The sequence below is a fragment of the Macaca fascicularis genome, chromosome 13, assembly GCF_037993035.2.
Source record: "Macaca fascicularis isolate 582-1 chromosome 13, T2T-MFA8v1.1".
Taxonomy (NCBI): Eukaryota; Metazoa; Chordata; class Mammalia; order Primates; family Cercopithecidae; genus Macaca; species Macaca fascicularis.
The window spans coordinates 3,813,801-3,832,959 of record NC_088387.1 but is presented as its reverse complement, the minus strand read 5'-3'; the positions used below and the strand labels follow the sequence as shown (position 1 = coordinate 3,832,959).

Here is a 19,159-nt window from a genome sequence, read left to right as displayed (position 1 = left end):
GCGCCCCCTGCCCGCAAGCGTCCGCCGCGAGCCGACGCCCGCGCGGTTTCCAGGTTCTAGAACCCGGAGGTGGACAATGCAGCTGTCAATTCCCCACCTCAGCCCTCTCCCAACGGGGAACGCACGCTTCGGTTCAGGAGTAGGCTTTGGGCTTCCCTTTATATCTTTGTATTCTCAGCCGCACGAAGTTCAGTAAAGAACCACAACTAACTAATAATGAGTCCTCTGGGGTTTGCGAGAGAGGTAAATCCAGGACAAAATAGGGACCTCTCAGTAACATCCGTGCGTTATGCATTATGTACAGTCACTGAATAAAACAGAGAACAGGACACACCCGATCAATTCCCTAACATAGGTCTTCATCTTTACCCTCAAAGCGAGGGCGAGTTCTAAACATTCCTGTGTTTAGAAGAGTCAAGAGGGAACCTACAGGGGTGGTGGAAAATGTTCTGTATCTGGATATGGCCGGTGATATTTTGGGTTTTAACTATGGAAAAGTTAATCGTGCTGTATATGTTTATGCCTCGACTTTAAGAAGAAGAAAAATGTTAAAAGAAAACAAAACACAAAACAAAAAAAAAGAAAAATGTTTATTCAACACTAACAGAATGGTAACGCAGTTCAGGCGTCACTGCTGAGCGAGAGCACAGCTGTCTCATTTCCAGTCTCGCGCACTGGACCGTGAGTACCGAAGCACGGTCCAGAAAAAGTCCGGCCACGCCAGCCTGCGCACTAAGAAACTGCAACTCCCACCATGCCTTGCGGCCTTCCAGTTCGGCCGTGTACCGGGAGGAAAGCAAGGGTCAGACACCTCCGGTTACGGGCTGCTGGGCGGGAGGCGCACGCGCAGGATTGTCCGGCAGCCGCCCGCCCGCCCCTTCCTCTGGCGTCCAAGGTGATATCGCGAGAGGTCCGCAGCCAATAGGGAGGCTGATGTGACGGCCGGTTTGCAGCCGCCGGCAGCTACTGCAAGGCAAAAGCCGGAGTGGACCTCTCTTTTGAAACTGCTGCTGTCTCACTTCTCAGACGTCACCGAGAGCTCAGGTGAGGCAGAGGGTAGTGAGAAAAATCCGACTACCACGTCCGCGTGCTGGTGAACATGTTACTGCTCCACATCCGGAGCGGAGGAGGGGCGCCGCCCCAGCACCGGTGTCGGGGTCCTGGTGGAGGCTCTTGCGCATGCGCACCAGGAGGCGTCGAAGTTGAGGCAGCCGGGACTGTGCCTTCCTGTGTCTCCCCGGGCTCAGGGAGTGGCCGGGATGCCACTCGGGAGGTACCTGGGGTTCGGTTAAGGACCAGGCCCCTTGATTGTTTTGGTGGATACCTGTAAGGGTGTCCAGGAAATGACTAGGGAATTTGAGGACGCGCGGTGTCCCGTCCCACCGTTCCTGCGGAGCTGTAAAAAGGAAGAATCAGAGGCTGTGATTTGAAGGATGAAAAGCTAACGGGGGATTGCATCGTCTCTTTACCCCGTTCTCAATGCTCTAACCACCAACACCTACACCCAGAATAGCGCTTCTTAATCGCATCTGTTTCCAGTTATCCCATAATTAAATTCTGGCCTCATCCTATAAAATTGCAGGGATAAGCATTCTCTGTGCTTATCCCTGGAGCACAGCTTCCAACGTGCAATTCAGTATCTTATTTTCTCCTTCCAGCTTCCTCACCGAGGGTCACAGTACTACTGACATTTTTCTTGGGTGGTAGGGAGTGTGGAAATCTTTGCTGTGTTTGAAATACAGCACCTTTCCAATTTTATAGCACTCACGAGGAGCTTACAATTTGTTTTTTTAAACTCAAATACTTTTGAAACTTAGCAGTGTAGTAATTTGAATGGAAGTTAGGCACGTGTTCATTCAAGGTTAAATACATGTGTATTGAGTACCTGCTGTGTTCTATGGAGATACAAAGATGAAATCAAGTATCCTTTTCAAATGCTTTTCCTGTAAAGAAAAAGGAATCAGAACTGAAGTTTGCAAGAATATTTCTCTTCAGCTCAACGTTGATAGAGGGCCCGTGTGGGTCAGGATCTGTGTCAGAAGCTGAGTGAATGAATTCACAGTTTATTATCAAGTTTGGGGTGCTTAGGTATTATTTGCAAATGTATCATAGTTTATTGACATGCAACAGTCTCCTGCTTTAATAGCCAAATTATAAATCATTTCTGCAGTAATAATCCTGAGATACACATAAAATTGCCGTCTAATTGTTGGTATAAAATTTCTCGTACAAAATACTCCATTGTTTTAAAAATATGTAGTCATGTGCCACATAAGGACATTTCAGTTTTATGAGATTATAATACTGTATTTATTGTACCTTTTCTGTGTTTAGATACGTAAATGCCATTATGTTACAGTTGCCTGCAGTATTCAATACAGTAACATGCTGTACAGATTTGTACTAGGAGTAATAGGCTGTATGGTATAGCCGAGGTGTGTAGCAGGCTGTACCATCTGGGTTTGTGTAAATACAGTCTATAATGTTTGAAACAGTATCAGAATCACCTAATGACACATTTCTCAGAATGTATTCCCATTTTTTGTGGGTTTTTGGGTTTTGTTTTTTGAGACAGGGTCTGGCTCTGTCGCCCAGGGTGGAGTGCAAGTGGTGCGACCTCAACCCACTGCAACCTCCGCTTCCTAAGTTCAAGCTATCCTCCTCCCACCTCAGCCTCCCTAGTAGCTCGGACTACCGCCACACACCACCAGGCCTGGCTAATTTTTCAATTTGTAGTAGAGACAGGGTTTCATCATGTTCCCAGGCTGGTCTCAAACTCCTGAACTCAAGTGATCTGCCCACCTTGGCCTCCCAAAGTGCTGGGATTATGGACGTGAGCCATAGCGCCCAGCCTAGAATGTATTCCCATTGTTAAGTAATGCATGACTCTAATTGAGATGGGTCTTTGTTTCTAATCTGAATGAGTTCTATTTTGAAACTCTTTGTACAGAGGAGTGATGATGGAAAAAAAAACCCAAAGTTTTAAAAAGTATTTGGAGTGTTTTACATCAAAGTTAAGAACACTGTCAGTAAATGGAAACCAGTATTAATTTTTGTGGCCTCAGATTTTTTTTTTTGTTAGGTAATGGGAGAACGGGAATGGACATTAATGCTTAGGGAACACCAGGCACTGTTCTTTACATAAGTGGTAATAAGACGTCTTAGGAGTTAAATGAAGCTCATTTGGGCAGCAGCCATGAAAAAATGTGTTTTGCTCAACTCTATTCTGTGTGTTTCAGTAAGGTTAAATATATATATATATATATATGTGTGTGTGTGTAAAACCTCAGTAGGTATACCTTTCTATTGTTGACAGTTGTTTCTGACTTCTCTTACCCATTGGTAAAGAACACTGATTATCAGTATATATCACTAGGTATAACTTCACAACTCATTTATCTGTGGTTTGGTGATGGTCTTAAAGACTTGCCTTGGCTTTAGTGTAGTAGAACGTACGCTAAATCAGAAGCACCCTAAATTTGCTATAAGTGGTTTTTGAGTGGTGTGACTAGAACCTATTGAAAATTAAATTTAAAAACACATAAAAATTCTTAAGCCCAACATCAGGGGCTTGGATGTCTTTAGAATACTCCATAGAGTACACATACACGTGCCAGAATTTTTGAAAACAGTAGAGAAAGCCGGGCGCAGTGGCTCACGCCTGTAATCCCAGCACTGGGAGGCCGAGGCGGGCGGATCACAAGGTCAGGAGATTGAGACCATCCTGGCTAACACAGTGAAACCCCGTCTCTACTAAAAATACAAAAAAATTAGCCGGGCGCGGTGGTGGGCGCCTGTAGTCCCAGCTACTCAGGAGGCTGAGGCAGGAGAATGGCGTGAACCCGGGAGGCGGAGCTTGCAGTGAGCCGAGATCGCGCCACTGCACTCCAGCCAGGGGGACAGAGCGAGACTCCATCTCAAAAAAAAAAAGAAAATGGTAGAGAAAAGCTGGCTTATTGTTTGCATTTTTTAAAATATAGTTTGTAAATCTCCCCAGCACCCAGGCTGAACTTTGCACCATTCGGCAGAATGGAAGCTGATGCATCTGTTGACATGTTTTCCAAAGTCCTGGAGAATCAGCTGCTTCAGACAACCAAACTAGTGGAAGAACATTTGGATTCTGAAATTCAAAAACTGGATCAGATGGATGAGGATGAATTGGAACGCCTGAAAGAAAAGAGACTTGAGGCCCTAAGGAAAGCTCAACAGCAGAAACAAGTAACCTCTCTGCTCTGCTTTCTGAAATTGCTATAACAGTATGCGCCTAACAACTTATATATCCATGTGCCGTAGTAGTTACATTTCATTCTTTGTTTTTAGGGTTTTGGGAATTTAGAGTACCTATTACTGTTAAAATTTTGCCCAGAAAAAAATATATTTTAAAGACACATTCAAAATTAGCCCAATCTCTATGTGAATCCACAGTCGAGTAAAAGAAAGATCTGCCCAAGATCGTTTTTCTGAGCTTGGATTTGTGTGGTTGAATGGAGGGCAAGGGAGTCATTGGTTTTCATTTCAGGTAATGTTAAAGCCTATCAAAATTTAGCTATTTTCAAAGCAAACAAGATAAGACAGGTGAGATAATAGCTATTAAGTCAGTTTATGTTGAAAAAATTATTTCAGGCATTTCCAATGAAATATTTAATTAGTGGCATGTTCAAAAGAATGCATGCTTTGTAACAAAGAAAGGTGGTCACAGCTCTATCCTCGTTGCCCCTTAGAATGTTTGTGTAGAATAAACACAGAGTTGTAAACTCGGATTGAAACCAACGGATTAAATTCTGTAAATTGAATTTTTTTTCTTGTTTTTGAGCTAGAGTCTCGCTGTGACACCCCGGCTGGAGTGCAATGGTGTCATCTCGACTCACTGCAACTTCCGCTTCCCGGGTTCAAGCAATTCTCCTGCCTCAGTCACCCGAGTAGCTGGGACTACAGGTGCACATCACACACCCGGCTAATTTTTGTATTTTTAGTAGAGACGGGGTTTCACCATATTGGCCAGACTGCCCTGGAATTTCTGACCTCAAGTAATCCACCAACCTTAGCCTCCCAGGTTGGCGATGGAATTACAAGCGTGAGCCACCGCACCCGGCCAAATTCTGTAAATTGAATTTTGATTAAAACATTTTTCCATTGGGTTGCATGGAAATACATTATCACCAACTCTGGTTCCTTTTCAGTTGCCTGTGACTTAAACATGAGGCTTAACTTTTCTGAAGAAATAGAGAGTTTTGACTGGGCATGGTGGCTCACATCCGTAATCCCAACACTTTGGGAGGCCAAGGCGGGCAGGCAACCTGAGGTTGGGAGTTCAAGACCAGCCTGGCCAACATGGTGAAACCCTGTCTCTACTAAAAATACAAAAATTAGCCAGGTGTGGTGGCATGTGCCTGTAGTCCCAGCTACTCAGGAGGCTGAGACAAGAGAATCTCTTGGACTTGGGAGGTGGAGGTTGCAGTGAGTTGAGATTATGCTACTGCACTCCAGCCTGGACGATAAAGCAAGACCCAGTTCCCCCACAAAAAAAAAAAAAAAAAAAAAGAGAAGGAGTTTTGTTTGTATTGCTGTAGCATCACTTTATATGTTTACACCCTCATGTTTAGAAGAGTTGATATGTTTAGAAGAGTTACTACAAAAGGAAATCTTTTATGAATGAGTCCAAATTTTTACATTTTGAGTTTTCTAAAGTAGAGTATGTTATATGGCTTTTACATGTACCCTATTTTAGAAAATAGACTGCTTTTCTTTTTCTTTTTCTTTTTTATTTTTTGAGAGGGAGTCTCAGTCTATTGCCTATCCTGCCTTGACCTCCCAAGTAGCTGAGATTACAGGTGCCCACCACCATGCCCAGCTAATTTTTGTGTTTTAGTGGAGACAGGGTTTCACCATGCTGGTCAGGCTGGTCTCGAACTCTGACCTCAAGTGATCCGCCTGCCTCGGCCTCCCAAAGTGCTGGGATTACAGGCATGAGCCACCCCACACCAGGCCCAATTGGCTCCTTTTCATAGTATAGGGCTGATAATTAGTGTGCAGAGGACAGATTATTGGAATTTAAGGTAATATATGTTTAGGTTCTACCACAAACTCGTATTTCATGGTCACATTTAAGTACTAATTGCTAATGTGCAACTACAAATAATTATTTGTAACTAGGATATTTTTGCAGAGAGACTGAATTCACCGGATTCGCAGTGATGAACATACATTAAATCATGTCTTACAGGAACTTTTTTGGCAGTTCAAAACGGTGGTCTGAGTATTTATAATTAAAACCAACTAAGGCAAACCGGCTATAGGCCTTTTTTTATTAATGTATAAATCAATGTAAAATGAATTTGTCATCGAGTAATTCAGAAGGTCTTATTTTAGAACTTTCATTGCATTTCAGTAGATCTTTTTTATTAAAATGCTTTCTGGAAATAGGCAAGAAACCTAGTGATTTGTGTAGATATTCTTTTTATAAGAGATGATACAGTAATTAGATGATACAGTAATTTTGATTTTCTGATCTTTGAGGGTATTGGGGAGATCAGCACTTAATAGGCCTAGGCGAATCTATATTCTCCTGTCAGCCAAGCACCCTCCTACTGTTAACTAGAGCTGGCGCACTTAGGTAGGGACCAGAACAGAGGGATAAGGTGAGAAATAGGAGTTAAGCAGAGGCTTGGGTGGCAGCCACTGAGAGAGCTGTAACCCCAGCACTTTTGGAGGGCAAGGTGGGAGGATTGCTTAAACCTAGGAGTTTGAGATCAGCCTGGCAATATAGTAAAACACCGTCTCTACCAAAAAAAAAAAAAAAAAAAATTAACCAGGCATGGTGTGGCGTGTGCCAGTGGTCCCAACTCCTTGGGAGACTGACGTAGATGGATCTCTTGATCCCAGGAGGTTGAGGCTGCAGTGAGCTATGACCATGCCACCGCCGCACTTCATCCTGGGCAACTTTAGTGAGACCCATTCTCAAAAAACAAACAAACAAAAAACTTTTTGGCCAGGCATGGTGGATCACAATAAACCCAGCACTTTGGGAAGCTGAGGCAGGCGGATCACAAGGTCAAGAAATCGAGACCATCCTGGCCAACATGGTGAAACTCCGTCTCTACTAAAAATACAAAAATTAGCTGGGCATGGTGGCGCCTGCCTGTAGTCCCAGCTACTGGGGAGACAGAAGCAGAATTGCTTGAACCCGGGAGGTGGAGGTTGCAGTGAGCCGAGATTGCACCACGGCACTCCAGCCTGGCGATAGAGTGAAACTGTCTCAAAAAAAAAAAAAAAAAGGCATGATCTGTCCGTCTTGGCCTCCCTAAGTGCTGGGATTACAGGCTTGAGCCACCGCGCCTGGCCCACTTAAAATTATTATCAGCGTGACAGTAATTATTTCCCTCCAGTATTGTGATATAGCTACGATATTGGGAACAGGCAACAGCTGTTGAGAATCGTGTTCCTTCAGTCCCTACTTGAAGGAACTAAAAAAAAAAAAAAAAAAAGTGGTTTTTTTGTTTTTAAATTCATTACAAAATACGACAGTGATTTGGACACTTAAAATGTCAAGTGGTGCTGAAAGAGAGATTTCACATGTGTCATGTTTTGCTTCTCTCCAAATTAGGAATGGCTTTCTAAAGGACACGGGGAATACAGAGAAATCCCTAGTGAAAGAGATTTTTTTCAAGAAGTCAAGGAGAGTAAAAAAGTGGTTTGCCATTTCTACAGAGACTCCGCATTCAGGTAACTTTGTTTCCATCTGTGACTTTTTCTTAAAAAAACCACAATGAATTGTTTGGATAAAGATACACTGGCTTACTAGAGAAATGAAGAAAACTAAAAGGAAAAACTTCCTAAGTTGTTTCATTGTACTCTCTCATACGTTATTTAGTATTAAGCAGGTGGGGGTCCAATCACTCAAGCCTGCAATCCCAGCATTTTGGGAGGCCGAGGGTGGGGGCGGATCACTTGAGGTCAGGAGTTCGAGATCAGCCAGGCCAACATGGAGAAACCCTGTCTCTACTAAAACTACAAAATTAGCCGGATGTGGTGGCAGGTACCTGTAGTCCCAGCTACTGGGGAGGCTGAGGTGGGAGAATTGCTTGAACCCGGAGACAGAGGTTGCAGTGAGTGGAGATCGTGACACTGCACTCCAGCTTGGGCGATAGAGTGAGACTCTGTCTCAAAAAAAAAAAAAAAAAAAAGAGAAAAAAAAAGTTAATCGTTATTTTAAGGAGTAACTTAAAGAACAGTTTCTTGCAAAAGTATAAATGGATATTACTGAAAGTCAGTATTCTCATATAAACGGCTTATGTTTTTGAATTGTGTTTTCACTAGCTAACTCTAAAAACATCTTAGAAATGTACACTTTAAATTCTTTTTTTTTTTTTTGAGACGGAGTCTCGCTGTGTCGCCCAGGCTGGAGTGCAGTGGTGAGATCTCAGCTTACTGCAATCTCCACCTCCCAGGTTCAAGCAATTCTCCTGCCTCAGCCTCCCAAGTAGCTGGAACTACAGGCACCTGCCACCACGCCCGGCTACTTTTTTGTATTTTTAGTAGAGATGGGGTTTCACTGTGTTAGCTAGAATGGTCTCAATCTCCTGACCTCATGATCCACCCGCCTCGGCCTCCCTAAGTGCTGGGATTACAAGCTTGAGCCACTGCGCTCAGCCCACTTAAAATTCTTATCAGCATGACAGTAATTATTTCCCTCTAGTATTGTGATATACCAGTCTTGGCTGGAAGGAGAAGTGATTTTTCTTAGACCACCCTACGTCTCCATATCTCTCTAAGGAGGCTGATCTCTTATAAAATGTTAATACCTCCCCAAAAAAAGTCTTATCTTAAACCAAAGGACCCAAGCCTTTGTGGGTTTTGGTGCACAGATTTGATTAGTCGCCAACACTTAAAAATTGAGAGATAACCCCTTTAGAAAATATCCACATTCGGAATTTTTCTTTAAAAAATATCAGAAAACTTACTAATAGCATCACTGGAACTAGAATGGCAGTCATCTGCTGACTGGCACCTGCCCACCCGGGACAGACAAGCACTGTGCTCTGGAGTCTCTGGCACTCACTGTGGTTTTGGGCCTGCTGTGTTTCTCATTTCTGTGGCCTGCCTGCCCCTTTGTCTTCATCTCACAACCCAACAGCTTCGTTGTTAACACCTTTCAAGAATTGATTGCCTGGTATTCATTGACTAAGAGAATAAAAATGAAAGAAAATATTGAGATGGTGAAATCCCTCGTGAGGAACAGTGAGAGAAGGGATTAGGAAGGTAGAAAGGTATCAGAGAAACCTCTGCCCTTGTGGTACACAGCCATCTCCCATTGGCACACATTCCTCTGTTGCCAACCTCTGACAAATAGGATGAAGTGATACATAAATATACTAGTATGTAAAATATTATTTGTCCACTTGTTTTTTTGTTTTTGAGAGAGTCTTACACTGTCACCCAGGCTAGAGTGCAATGGCGGGATCTCGGCTCACTGCAACCTCCACCTCCCAGGTTCAAGTGATTCTCCTGCCTCGGCCTCCCGAGTAGCCAGGACTACAGGAACCCGCCACCATACCTGGCTAATTTTTGTATTTTTAGTAGAGAAGGGGTTTCGCCAGGTTGGCCAGGCTGGTTTCAAACTCCTGACCTCAGGTGATCCACCCACCTTGGCCTCCCAAAGTGTTGGGGATTACAGGCATGAGCCACGGCACTCGGCCTCACTTGCGTTTTGTATGTCTTCCCCAACCAGATTGTTGTTTTTGTAGAGGCAGAGCATTTGCCTGTATTGTGGCCCACTGTGCTCTGGGATCATAGCCCTAAGGCAACTGCCTGACACATAGTAGTCAATAAATAATGTTTGATCGGTATATAAACAGTGCATCACCAGGAGTACTCACCTTCAAACAGAACTGAAAAATCAAAATCATCCAGTTAACTTTATATATTAGCAAAGTTTCTAGCTCATAGTAGGTAGGATGCTTTCATGTATATTATCCCTAGAACATTCACAATAATCTTCAGAGGCACTTATTATTATTCCTGTATTTCATGTGTGGAAACCAAGATTTGGAGAAATTAAGTGACTCACCTAGTATCACTCACATACTAAATAATTAAAAAAAAAAAAAAAGATTTGAACCAATGTTTCTTTGGATTTTTTGTTTTGTTTTGTTTTTGAGACAGAGTCTCTCTGTCGCCCAGGCTGGAGTGCAGTGACAACGATGTTGGCTCACTGCAACCTCTGCCTCCCGGGTTCAAGCGATTCTCCTGCCTCCGCCTCCTGAGTAACTGAGATTACAGGGGCACGCTACCAGACCTGGCTAATTTTTGTAATTTTAGATGGGGTTTTACCATATTGGTCAGGCTGGTCTCGAACTCCTGACCTCAGGTGATCCACCGACCTTGGCCTCCCAAAGTGCTGGGATTACAGGCATGAGCCACCATGCCCGGCTGAACCCATGTTTTAAGCCTATTGCTATTTTTTAAATTTTTGTGGGTAGTCATAGGTAAATATGGGGTACATGAGATATTTTAACACAGGCATGAAATGTTTAATAATCACATCAGGGTAAATGGAGTATCAGTCACCTCAAGCTTTTATCCTTTGTGTTATAAACAATCTAATTATGCTCTTTTAGTTATTTTTAAATGTACATAAAGGCCTATAGCTATTCATACCATGACTGTTGTTTTGGATTTTTAAAAATTGATTGACGGGTTGGGCACCGTGGCTCATGCCTGTAATGCTAGTACTTTGAGAAGCTGAGGCAGGCGGATCACGAGGTCAGGAGATCGAGGTCATCCTGCCCAACATGATGAAAACCCATCTCTACTAAAGTACCAAAACTTAGCTGGGCCTGGTGGCACGTGCCCATAGTCCCAGTTGCACAGGAGGCTGAGGCAGGGGAATTGCTTGAACCTGGGAGGCAGAGGTTGCTCTGAGCCGAGATCACACCACTGCACTCCAGCCTGGCAACAGAGCAAGACTCTGTCTCAAAAAAAAAAAAAAAAAATTGATTGACAAATGGTATAATCATAGACTTATTTAAAATAGGTTCGTGGCCAGGTGTGGTGGCTCACACCTGAAATCCCAGCACCTTTGGGAGGCTGAGGCCGGTAGATCACCTGAGGTCAGGAGTTCAAGACCAGCCTGACCAATATGGTGAAACCCTGTCTATTAAAATACAAAAATTAGCCAGGCATGGTGTGGGCGCCTGTAATCCCAGCTTCTCAGGAGGTTGAGACAAGAGAATTACTTGAACCCAGGAGGTGGAGGTTGCAGTGAGCAGAGGTCGTGCCACTGCACTCCAGCCTGGGTGACAGAGCAAGACTCCATCTCAAAAAAAAAAAAAAAAAATACGTTCCTTACTGCAGTTAAAGTATGGAGTTGATTTATTTACAAATTTTCAGGAACATATTTCTCATATGATGGTTCATTTATCATTTGTTTTGAGCTTTGTTTAAAAACCATTTATTTGTTCTCTCTTAACCATTTTTCACTGAAATCTCATTACTGAACTACATGAGTGACATATGACAAGATATATCCAGGGAAAAAGTGATGAGGCACCAAGGTTACACGTAATTTATGTTAGACCCAAACCTAGTTCAGGAAAAACTACATCAAGTGCACAAAAAGCTTACTGGTAAAAAGAATCATGAAGTATTTTGTGTGATAGTCATCTAAAGAGGTAGTTCTCAAGCTTTGTTTGAGCATAAGAACAGCTGTATGTTTCTCAACTCCACTGCCAGAGAATTTTGATTCATCTGGATATTTTAAAGGCTAATTGCAGGCCGAGTGTGGTGGCTCACGCCTGTAATCCTAGCACTTTGGAGGCTGAGGCAGGTGGATTGCTTGAGATCAGGAGTTCAAGACCAGCCTAGCTAACATGGTGAAACCACATCTCTACTAAAAATACAAAAATTAGCCAGGCATGGTGGTGGGCCCTTGTAATCCCAGCTACTCGGGAAGCTGAGGCAGGAGAACGGTGTGAACCCAGGAGGCGGAGCTTGCAGTGAGCCAAGATTGCACCAGTGCACTCCAGCCTGGGCAACACAGCAAGACTCCACCTCAAAAAAAAAAAAAAAAAAAAGGTTATTACTGGTATTTTTTAATTCCCTAGAAGCATAATGGCCACATTTATTTAAATATTATTAGTAACCCTTAGTCTTAATGTGCTTCTTACTGATAGAGTTGCGTATTTAGGAGTAAGAAGTTTTTCCTTGGCAATGCCATTCAGTTTTTCTTCGTGACTTCCAAATATGGCACCATGTGTGCATTTCTGACTCTTGTCTCTTCTGAGTTCTGTCAAGTTTCAATTTGTTCCTCATCCAGTTTCTTGTATGAGAGATAGGACAACTTCCTTTATGACTTAAAGCATATGTTTAATATTTTAAAAGAGAATTAATGCAAATCTGACTTTCTAGAATCTCATAGGCTGTTTTCCCATCTCTTAATCAGGCAGCTAACCTCTGATCTGGAAGTGAGGTCATCTGACACAAGTGCAAGTTGGCTGCCATGTTATGAGAGTCAGACAACAGAAAAACTATATAATTAGATTTCCCTTAATGACATTTATTTTGAAAAACAGCGATCTGTGGTTTTAGCTTATAATTTTCTATGTGTGGTTACTTACAGATGTAAAATACTAGACAGACACCTGGCTATATTGTCCAAGAAACACCTCGAGACCAAATTTTTGAAGCTGAATGTGGAAAAAGCACCTTTCCTTTGTGAGAGACTGCGTATCAAAGTCATTCCCACACTAGCACTGGTAAAAGACGGGAAAACACAGGATTATGTTGTTGGGTTTACTGACCTAGGAAATACAGATGACTTCACCACAGAAAGTTTAGAATGGAGGCTCGGTTGTTCGGACATTCTTAATTACAGGTAACTTTTAACAAAAGAAGAGATTGATTTTAATTCATGTATAGTTGATGTTTTTACAGAAGATTTTTGTAATTGTAACATATGAAATCAGGGCGTTTTGGCTGAGGTGTACAAAGTTTCTCAAAGGAAAACCATATTTTTTGAAGTGTGTATTGTTAGCGTGATTTTACAGCAAAATCCAAGTTACAGATAGAACTGATTTTATAGGTAAAACTGAGTCTCACAGTACTCCTGACTGTAAAAGTTGTCAGCTTAACATGTGCTGTTGACACTAATTTTGTATTAATCTGGAAACTTAAAATGGCAATCCAGAGTTGGCTGTTCCCTCATTTAAGCCAGATTACTCAAATGGATACTGACTTAAGTGATTCTCTTTGATAAAATAAAAATTAAAAGCAGACTGTTGCAAAGAAAGTTGTATTTTAAAATACTACATTTTTAACATAGATATTTCTGTTTTACTTATAGAGGCTAATGAATACAAAAAGGTTTCTATGCCTAGCTTACATTACTGGCTATGTTTTAGTTTGAAAACAATCTAAAACTCCAACTTCCATTTCTTTGTCCACTTCTTCAGACAAATAACTTATCTAATTCCACAAATCAGAGCATATCATCTTGTCTTTTTTGCCGTTTTCTTGATTTGCAAAAGTAGCAGGTAAAATTGTGCAATTACCATTCCAGAGTGATGGTGCCTTTCAGGAAGTAAAAGTTTCTCTCCCATTTTTTCTCTCTCCCCCATTTCCCTCCCGTCTTTTCTCTGATTCTCCTACACATGCCAAAATCATTCCTATGTTGTAGAAATTGGTTTCATTTTTCCTAATATTAACATATTAATATTTATTAAAGTTATATATTCTGAAGTAATTTTAAACCTTAAAGAAATTGCAGCCGGGTGGGGCACTTCCGTAATCCCAGAAGATTACAAACATTGAGAGGCTGAGGTGGGAGAATCGCTTGAGGCCAGGAGTTTGAGACCAACTTGGGTAGCATGGTGAGATGAGACCTCGTCTCCACAAAAAACTAGCGGAAACCACCCCCTGCAGACTAATACAAAGAATCCTCATTGACCCTTTGCCCATATTACCCAATGTTAAGCATGTTATATTTGTTTTCTCATTGTCTTTATAGATACCATGAAGTACTTTGGGAACCATTTGAGTGGAAGCTGTGAATACAGTGTCCCTTTACTCCTAAAGGCTTCCACCTGTATTTTCTAAGAACAGGGACATTTTCTTACATAGCGACAGTACAATTATTAAAACAGGAATTATCGTGTAATTTACAGCTCGTATTTCATATTTTATCATTGTCCCAATATTGTCCTTCATACCAAAAATGCAGCACATTTAATTTTTATGTCTCTAGTTCCTGTTGTTATTCTTTGGTTCTTAAGACTGATGTTTTTGAAGAGTACAAACTGTTTATTTTGGAGAACATCTCCCAGTTTGGGTTTGTCTTATCTTTCCTCAAGATTTGATTCAGATTATCGATTGTTGACAGGTATGTTATGGAAGTGATGCATCGTATCAGGAGGTGTGTGATGGTTTCTCTCATTTCTGATGACAACTGAGCACTGTGTTAACCAAATGTTAATCCATAATTAATGATAAAAAGGAAAATAGGTCTCGTGCAGTGGCTCATACCTATAATCCCAGCACTTTGGGATGCCAAAGCAGAAGGATCGCTTAAGCCTAACAGTTCAAGACCAGCCTGGGCAATATAGTGAGATGTTATCACTACAAAAAATTTAAAAATTAGCTGAGCACGGTGGCACACACCTGTAGTCCCAGCTACTCAGGAGGCGGAGGTGGGAGGATCACTTGAGCCCAGGAAGTGGAGGTTGCAGTGAGCTGTGATCACACCACTACACTTCAGCCTGGACCACAGAGTGAGACCCTGTCTCAAAAAGAAAGGAAAATAAAATGGATCTAAAACATTTAGTAGTACGAAATAAGGTTGACGGCTATTAACCATCAATATAAGCATTATACCTCTTCCTTGACACCCACCAGCATTTTAAAGAAATTTTATTCTATGTTACAGGAAGGGAGCAAAGAGAGATTTTTGTGCAGTTTAGTATACTAGTACTAAATCATAAAGAATAAAATGCTTTTTTTATTTTTATTTTTATTTTTATTTTTAGTGGAAATTTAATGGAGCCACCATTTCAGAACCAAAAGAAATTTGGAACAAACTTCACAAAGCTGGAAAAGAAAACTATCCGAGGAAAGAAATATGATTCAGACTCTGATGATGATTAGAGCTCCGTAATTCTTTGTAAATTGTCCTTTTTTCTGCTTCAGATTTAAATGTGTTTTTAAAATCCTATTAATGTCTGTACATTGGTCATCTAAATACTCATATTCTCAAGTTTGATACAGTTGTATCACATCGAAAGGCGTCTTTATTATTTTCTGTGTGGCCATCATGTTTACGTTGAGGAAAACTTCTCAGTTCTTAAATTATCTGGGAAGGGTCTGGATTCTCTATTTTTGAGATTGACTTTATCACAATATGATTCTTACGTCTTTATACCACTTACAATTGTGTTTTGATCTACAGAGCTAGAAATTCAAAAACTATTCCAGGACTACTACTTAATTGGCATTATTTATACAAGAGATCAAGTAGCCATTTACTGGCGCAGTACTGCATTTGTAAATGAATTATAAACACTCCTCTGGAATATATTTAACCATTAAAGAACTGCTTATTAATTCTGGACACTGCATGTTGATGTGGAATCAACTGATGCCAGCAGAAAGCTATTTTGATTTGTGAACATGCTGCCTTATGTAAAGGGTCCTGATTGCTTGTATTTTAAGACATTCGTTAAAAAGAAATCAGGAAACACTTTTGAAATAACAGCATAAGGAACTTCACTGTCTCTGCTCAATAAAACACCTGTAACTAGAAGTTTAAGTTTATGTGGAAATTGTCATATAAGCATACATCCAACAAAAACATGTTTTCAAGAAAGTCTTCTAATCTTGGAATAGGGAGTCTGTGGCAGTTGAGCCATGACCCCATTCCCTCTCTCCAGTTCCCAGTCCCAGACTACAGTTTCTCCTCTGGGAGAGTAGATTACTAGCATGCCTCATTCCCTCAAGCTCTGTGTTGCGGAAGCCCTTTTGTAAGCAAGAGTAGCCAAGAGGTTTGGCGCTCCTTCCTCCACCCAGTCCCCACTTACGGAACAGAAACTCTAACCCAGGAATAGCAGACTGAGAATCCTGGGCCTCAGTTGCTTTTGCCCCAGCTTACTCAGAGGATGAAGGCTCTCTGCTCGTACGTAGGGTGAAGGTTCCATGCAAGGAGATGCACTTGGAGGAGACCCGGAGTTATATCACCCTTTTCCCCCTTGTAGACTGTGGGTTTAACTCCTAGAAAAGCAGGCCATTGTCCCCATCCCTAGCTCTGGAGCAGCAGAACAGAGCTTCTGTCCAGTGGAAATGGCAAGTCATAAAAACAGCTCCGGGCTGGGCACGGTGGCTCACGCCTGTAATCCCAGCACTTTGGGAGGCCAAGGTGGGTGGATCACAGGTCAAGAGATTGAGACCATCCTGGCTAACTTGGTGAAATCCCATCTCTACTAAAAATATAAAAAATTAGCTGGGCATGGTGGCGAGCACCTATAGTCCCAGCTACTCCAGAGGCTGAGGCAGGAGAATCGCTTGAACCTGGGAGGCAGAGGTTGCAGTCAGCCAAGATCACACCATTGCACTCCAACCTGGTGACAGAGCGAGACTGTCTAAAAAAAGGAAAAAACAGCTCCGTAACACTCCATAAAGGGATTGACTAGAATAGAATGAGGGAAGATGCTGAATTGTAAGGGTGCCACCAAATACGTTGGATCTGGGGAAGGGAGAAATCAAGAGCGGATTGATAGCTCCCTGATGGCAACAAGCAAAAGGGAATGTTAACAAGCTCAACAGAAAGAGCCTGGCATGGTGGCTCATACCTGTAATCCCAGCACTTCGGGAGGCCAAGGCGGGCAGATCACTTGAGGTTAGGAGTTTAAGACCAGCCTGGCCAACATGCTGAAACCCTGTCTCTACTAAAAATTTAAAAATTTGGCTGGGCGCAGTGGCTCAAGCCTGTAATCCCAGCACTTTGGGAGGCCGAGACGGGTGGATCACGAGGTCAGGAGATCGAGACCATCCTGACTAACATGGTGAAACCCCGTCTCTACTAAAAAATACAAAAAACTAGCCAGGCGAGGTGGTGGGCGCCTGTAGTCCCAGTTACTCAGGAGGCTGAGGTGGGAGAATGGCGTGAACCCGGGAGGCGGAGCTTGCAGTGAGCTGAGATCCGGCCACTGCACTCCAGCCTGGGCGACAGAGCGAGACTCTGTCTCAAAAAAAAAAAAAAAAAAAAAAAAATTAGCCAGGCGTGGTGGCATGTGCCTGTAATTCCAGCTATTCAGGAGGCTGACGCATGGGAATTGCTTAAACCCAGAAGGCAGAGGTTGTAGTGAGCCAAGATCACATCACTCCACCCCAGCCTGGGTAACAGAGTCAGACCCTGTCTCAAAAAAATAGAGGCAGCTGTTATTAGTCCTAGGGTTAGAACAAACCCAATGACCCTGAATTCAACTGGATTAAACTGTGCGGCGACTTGTGCCCCAGAGCATTGTCAGAAACTATAGAGTGGCCAGGTGTGGTGGCTCATGCCTGTAATACCAGCACTTTGGGACACGGAGGCGGGAGGACCACTTGAAGCCAGGAGTACAAGACCAGCCTGGGCAACATAGTGAGACCCTGTCTCTACTAAAAATGAAAAAAAAAAAAAAAAAAAAAATAGAGTGGTTAGCTAGGAAATTAGTGGGTGCTAATAGTAGGATGTGGTAACAGAAGAGGTTCTAACTAACTAGAACCTTTCCCAAAAGATCAGGAAAAGGTAAAAGAGAGCACTATCAAAATCACTGTCCTTGGGGCTAGAGGGAGTAGTCATGGTGACTGCACACGCCCAGACTGTACTCTGAGGGGGAACATCAGAGCTTGTAATACTTCAGGATAAGTGGACTTACCCAGCCAAGAAACTAAACAAGAAGAAATGTGCTGGAGGGTAGGGGGTAAGGGGTTGGAAGGAAATTAGTAGCCCGAGCTGCTATGACACAGTATCTAAAATATCCAGTCCTCAACAACAAATTACACGACATGCAGAAGAATAGGAAACTAATCCATACAAGGAGCGAAAAAGCGATCAAAAGAAACTGAGAGGATCAATAGGTTGGAAGCAGATAAAAACTTCGAAGTATTATTGTGTGTTCCCAAAAAAACTAAAGGAAACTGCTGGAGGTAAAGGAAGGTATGCTTACAATATTCCATCAGAGAATATCAAAAAAGAAAGGAATTTTAAAGGGCCAAATAAAAATTCTAGAGTTTAAAAGTGAAGTAACTATAATGAAAACTTCATTGGAGTTCCACAGTAGATGGTGTTCACAGTAGAAAGAATCAGCAAATTATTGGAAGAAATGATGCCTGAAAATCCAATATTTGATGAACACATACATATCGAAGAAGATCAACAAACTGTAAGATAACATAGATCCATACCAAAACTATAGTAAAGGCCGGGCGCGGTGGCTCAAGCCTGTAATCCCAGCACTTTGGGAGGCCGAGGCGGGCGGATCACAAGGTCAGGAGATCGAGACCACAGTGAAACCCCGTCTCTACTAAAAATACAAAAAAAAAAAAATTAGCCGGGCGCGGTGGCGGGCGCCTATAGTCCTAGCTACTCAGGAGGCTGAGGTAGGAGAATGGCGTGAACCCAGGAGGCGGAGCTTGCAGTGAGCCGAGATCGCGCCACTGCACTCCAGCCTGGGCAACAGCGTGAGACTCCGTCTCAAAAAAAAAAAAAAAAAAAAAACTATAGTAAAAACAATGAAAGAAAAAAATCTTGAAAACAGATAAAAACTACTCATTGTATATAAGAAAACCCATTGCCCATTGGCCCAATGCTGTGGCTCACTCCTGTAATCCCAGCACTTTGGGAGCGTGAGGCAGGAGTGCTTGAGGCCAAGAGTTCAAAACCAGCCTGAGCAATATAGTGAGACCCCATCTCTACAAAAAGAAATTTAAAAATTAGCCAGGTGTGGTAGCATGTACCTCATAACTACTGGAGAGGCTGAGGCAGGAGGATTACTTGAGCCCAGGAGTTTGAGGCTGCAGTAAGCTGTGACTGCACCGCTATACTCCAGCATGGGCAACAGAACAAGACCTTGCCTCTTTTTTTTTTTTCAATGTTCTCAAGTTTAAAAAAAAATAAACGAAAACTTAAATAAAC

The 19,159-nt window shown here is 42.4% G+C and overlaps 1 protein-coding gene across 2 annotated transcripts; it reads left to right on the top strand.

Moving 5' to 3' along the window:
- The first annotated feature begins 949 nt into the window (after nucleotides 1–949).
- On the top strand, nucleotides 950–15,790 carry TXNDC9 (thioredoxin domain containing 9). 2 transcript variants are annotated; one of them, XM_005575073.4, is made up of 5 exons: nucleotides 950–1,044; nucleotides 3,998–4,218; nucleotides 7,604–7,722; nucleotides 12,617–12,871; nucleotides 15,018–15,790. In XM_005575073.4, exons 2-5 carry the CDS (start codon nucleotides 4,030–4,032, stop codon nucleotides 15,133–15,135), a joined length of 681 nt encoding a protein of 226 aa, XP_005575130.1. In that variant the 5' UTR covers nucleotides 950–1,044; nucleotides 3,998–4,029; the 3' UTR covers nucleotides 15,136–15,790. The 2 variants fall into 2 exon arrangements, with proteins under 2 accessions (XP_005575130.1, XP_005575131.1); XM_005575074.5 differs by lacking the exon at nucleotides 950–1,044 and adding an exon at nucleotides 1,178–1,273.
- Nucleotides 15,791–19,159: the final 3,369 nt, after the last annotated feature.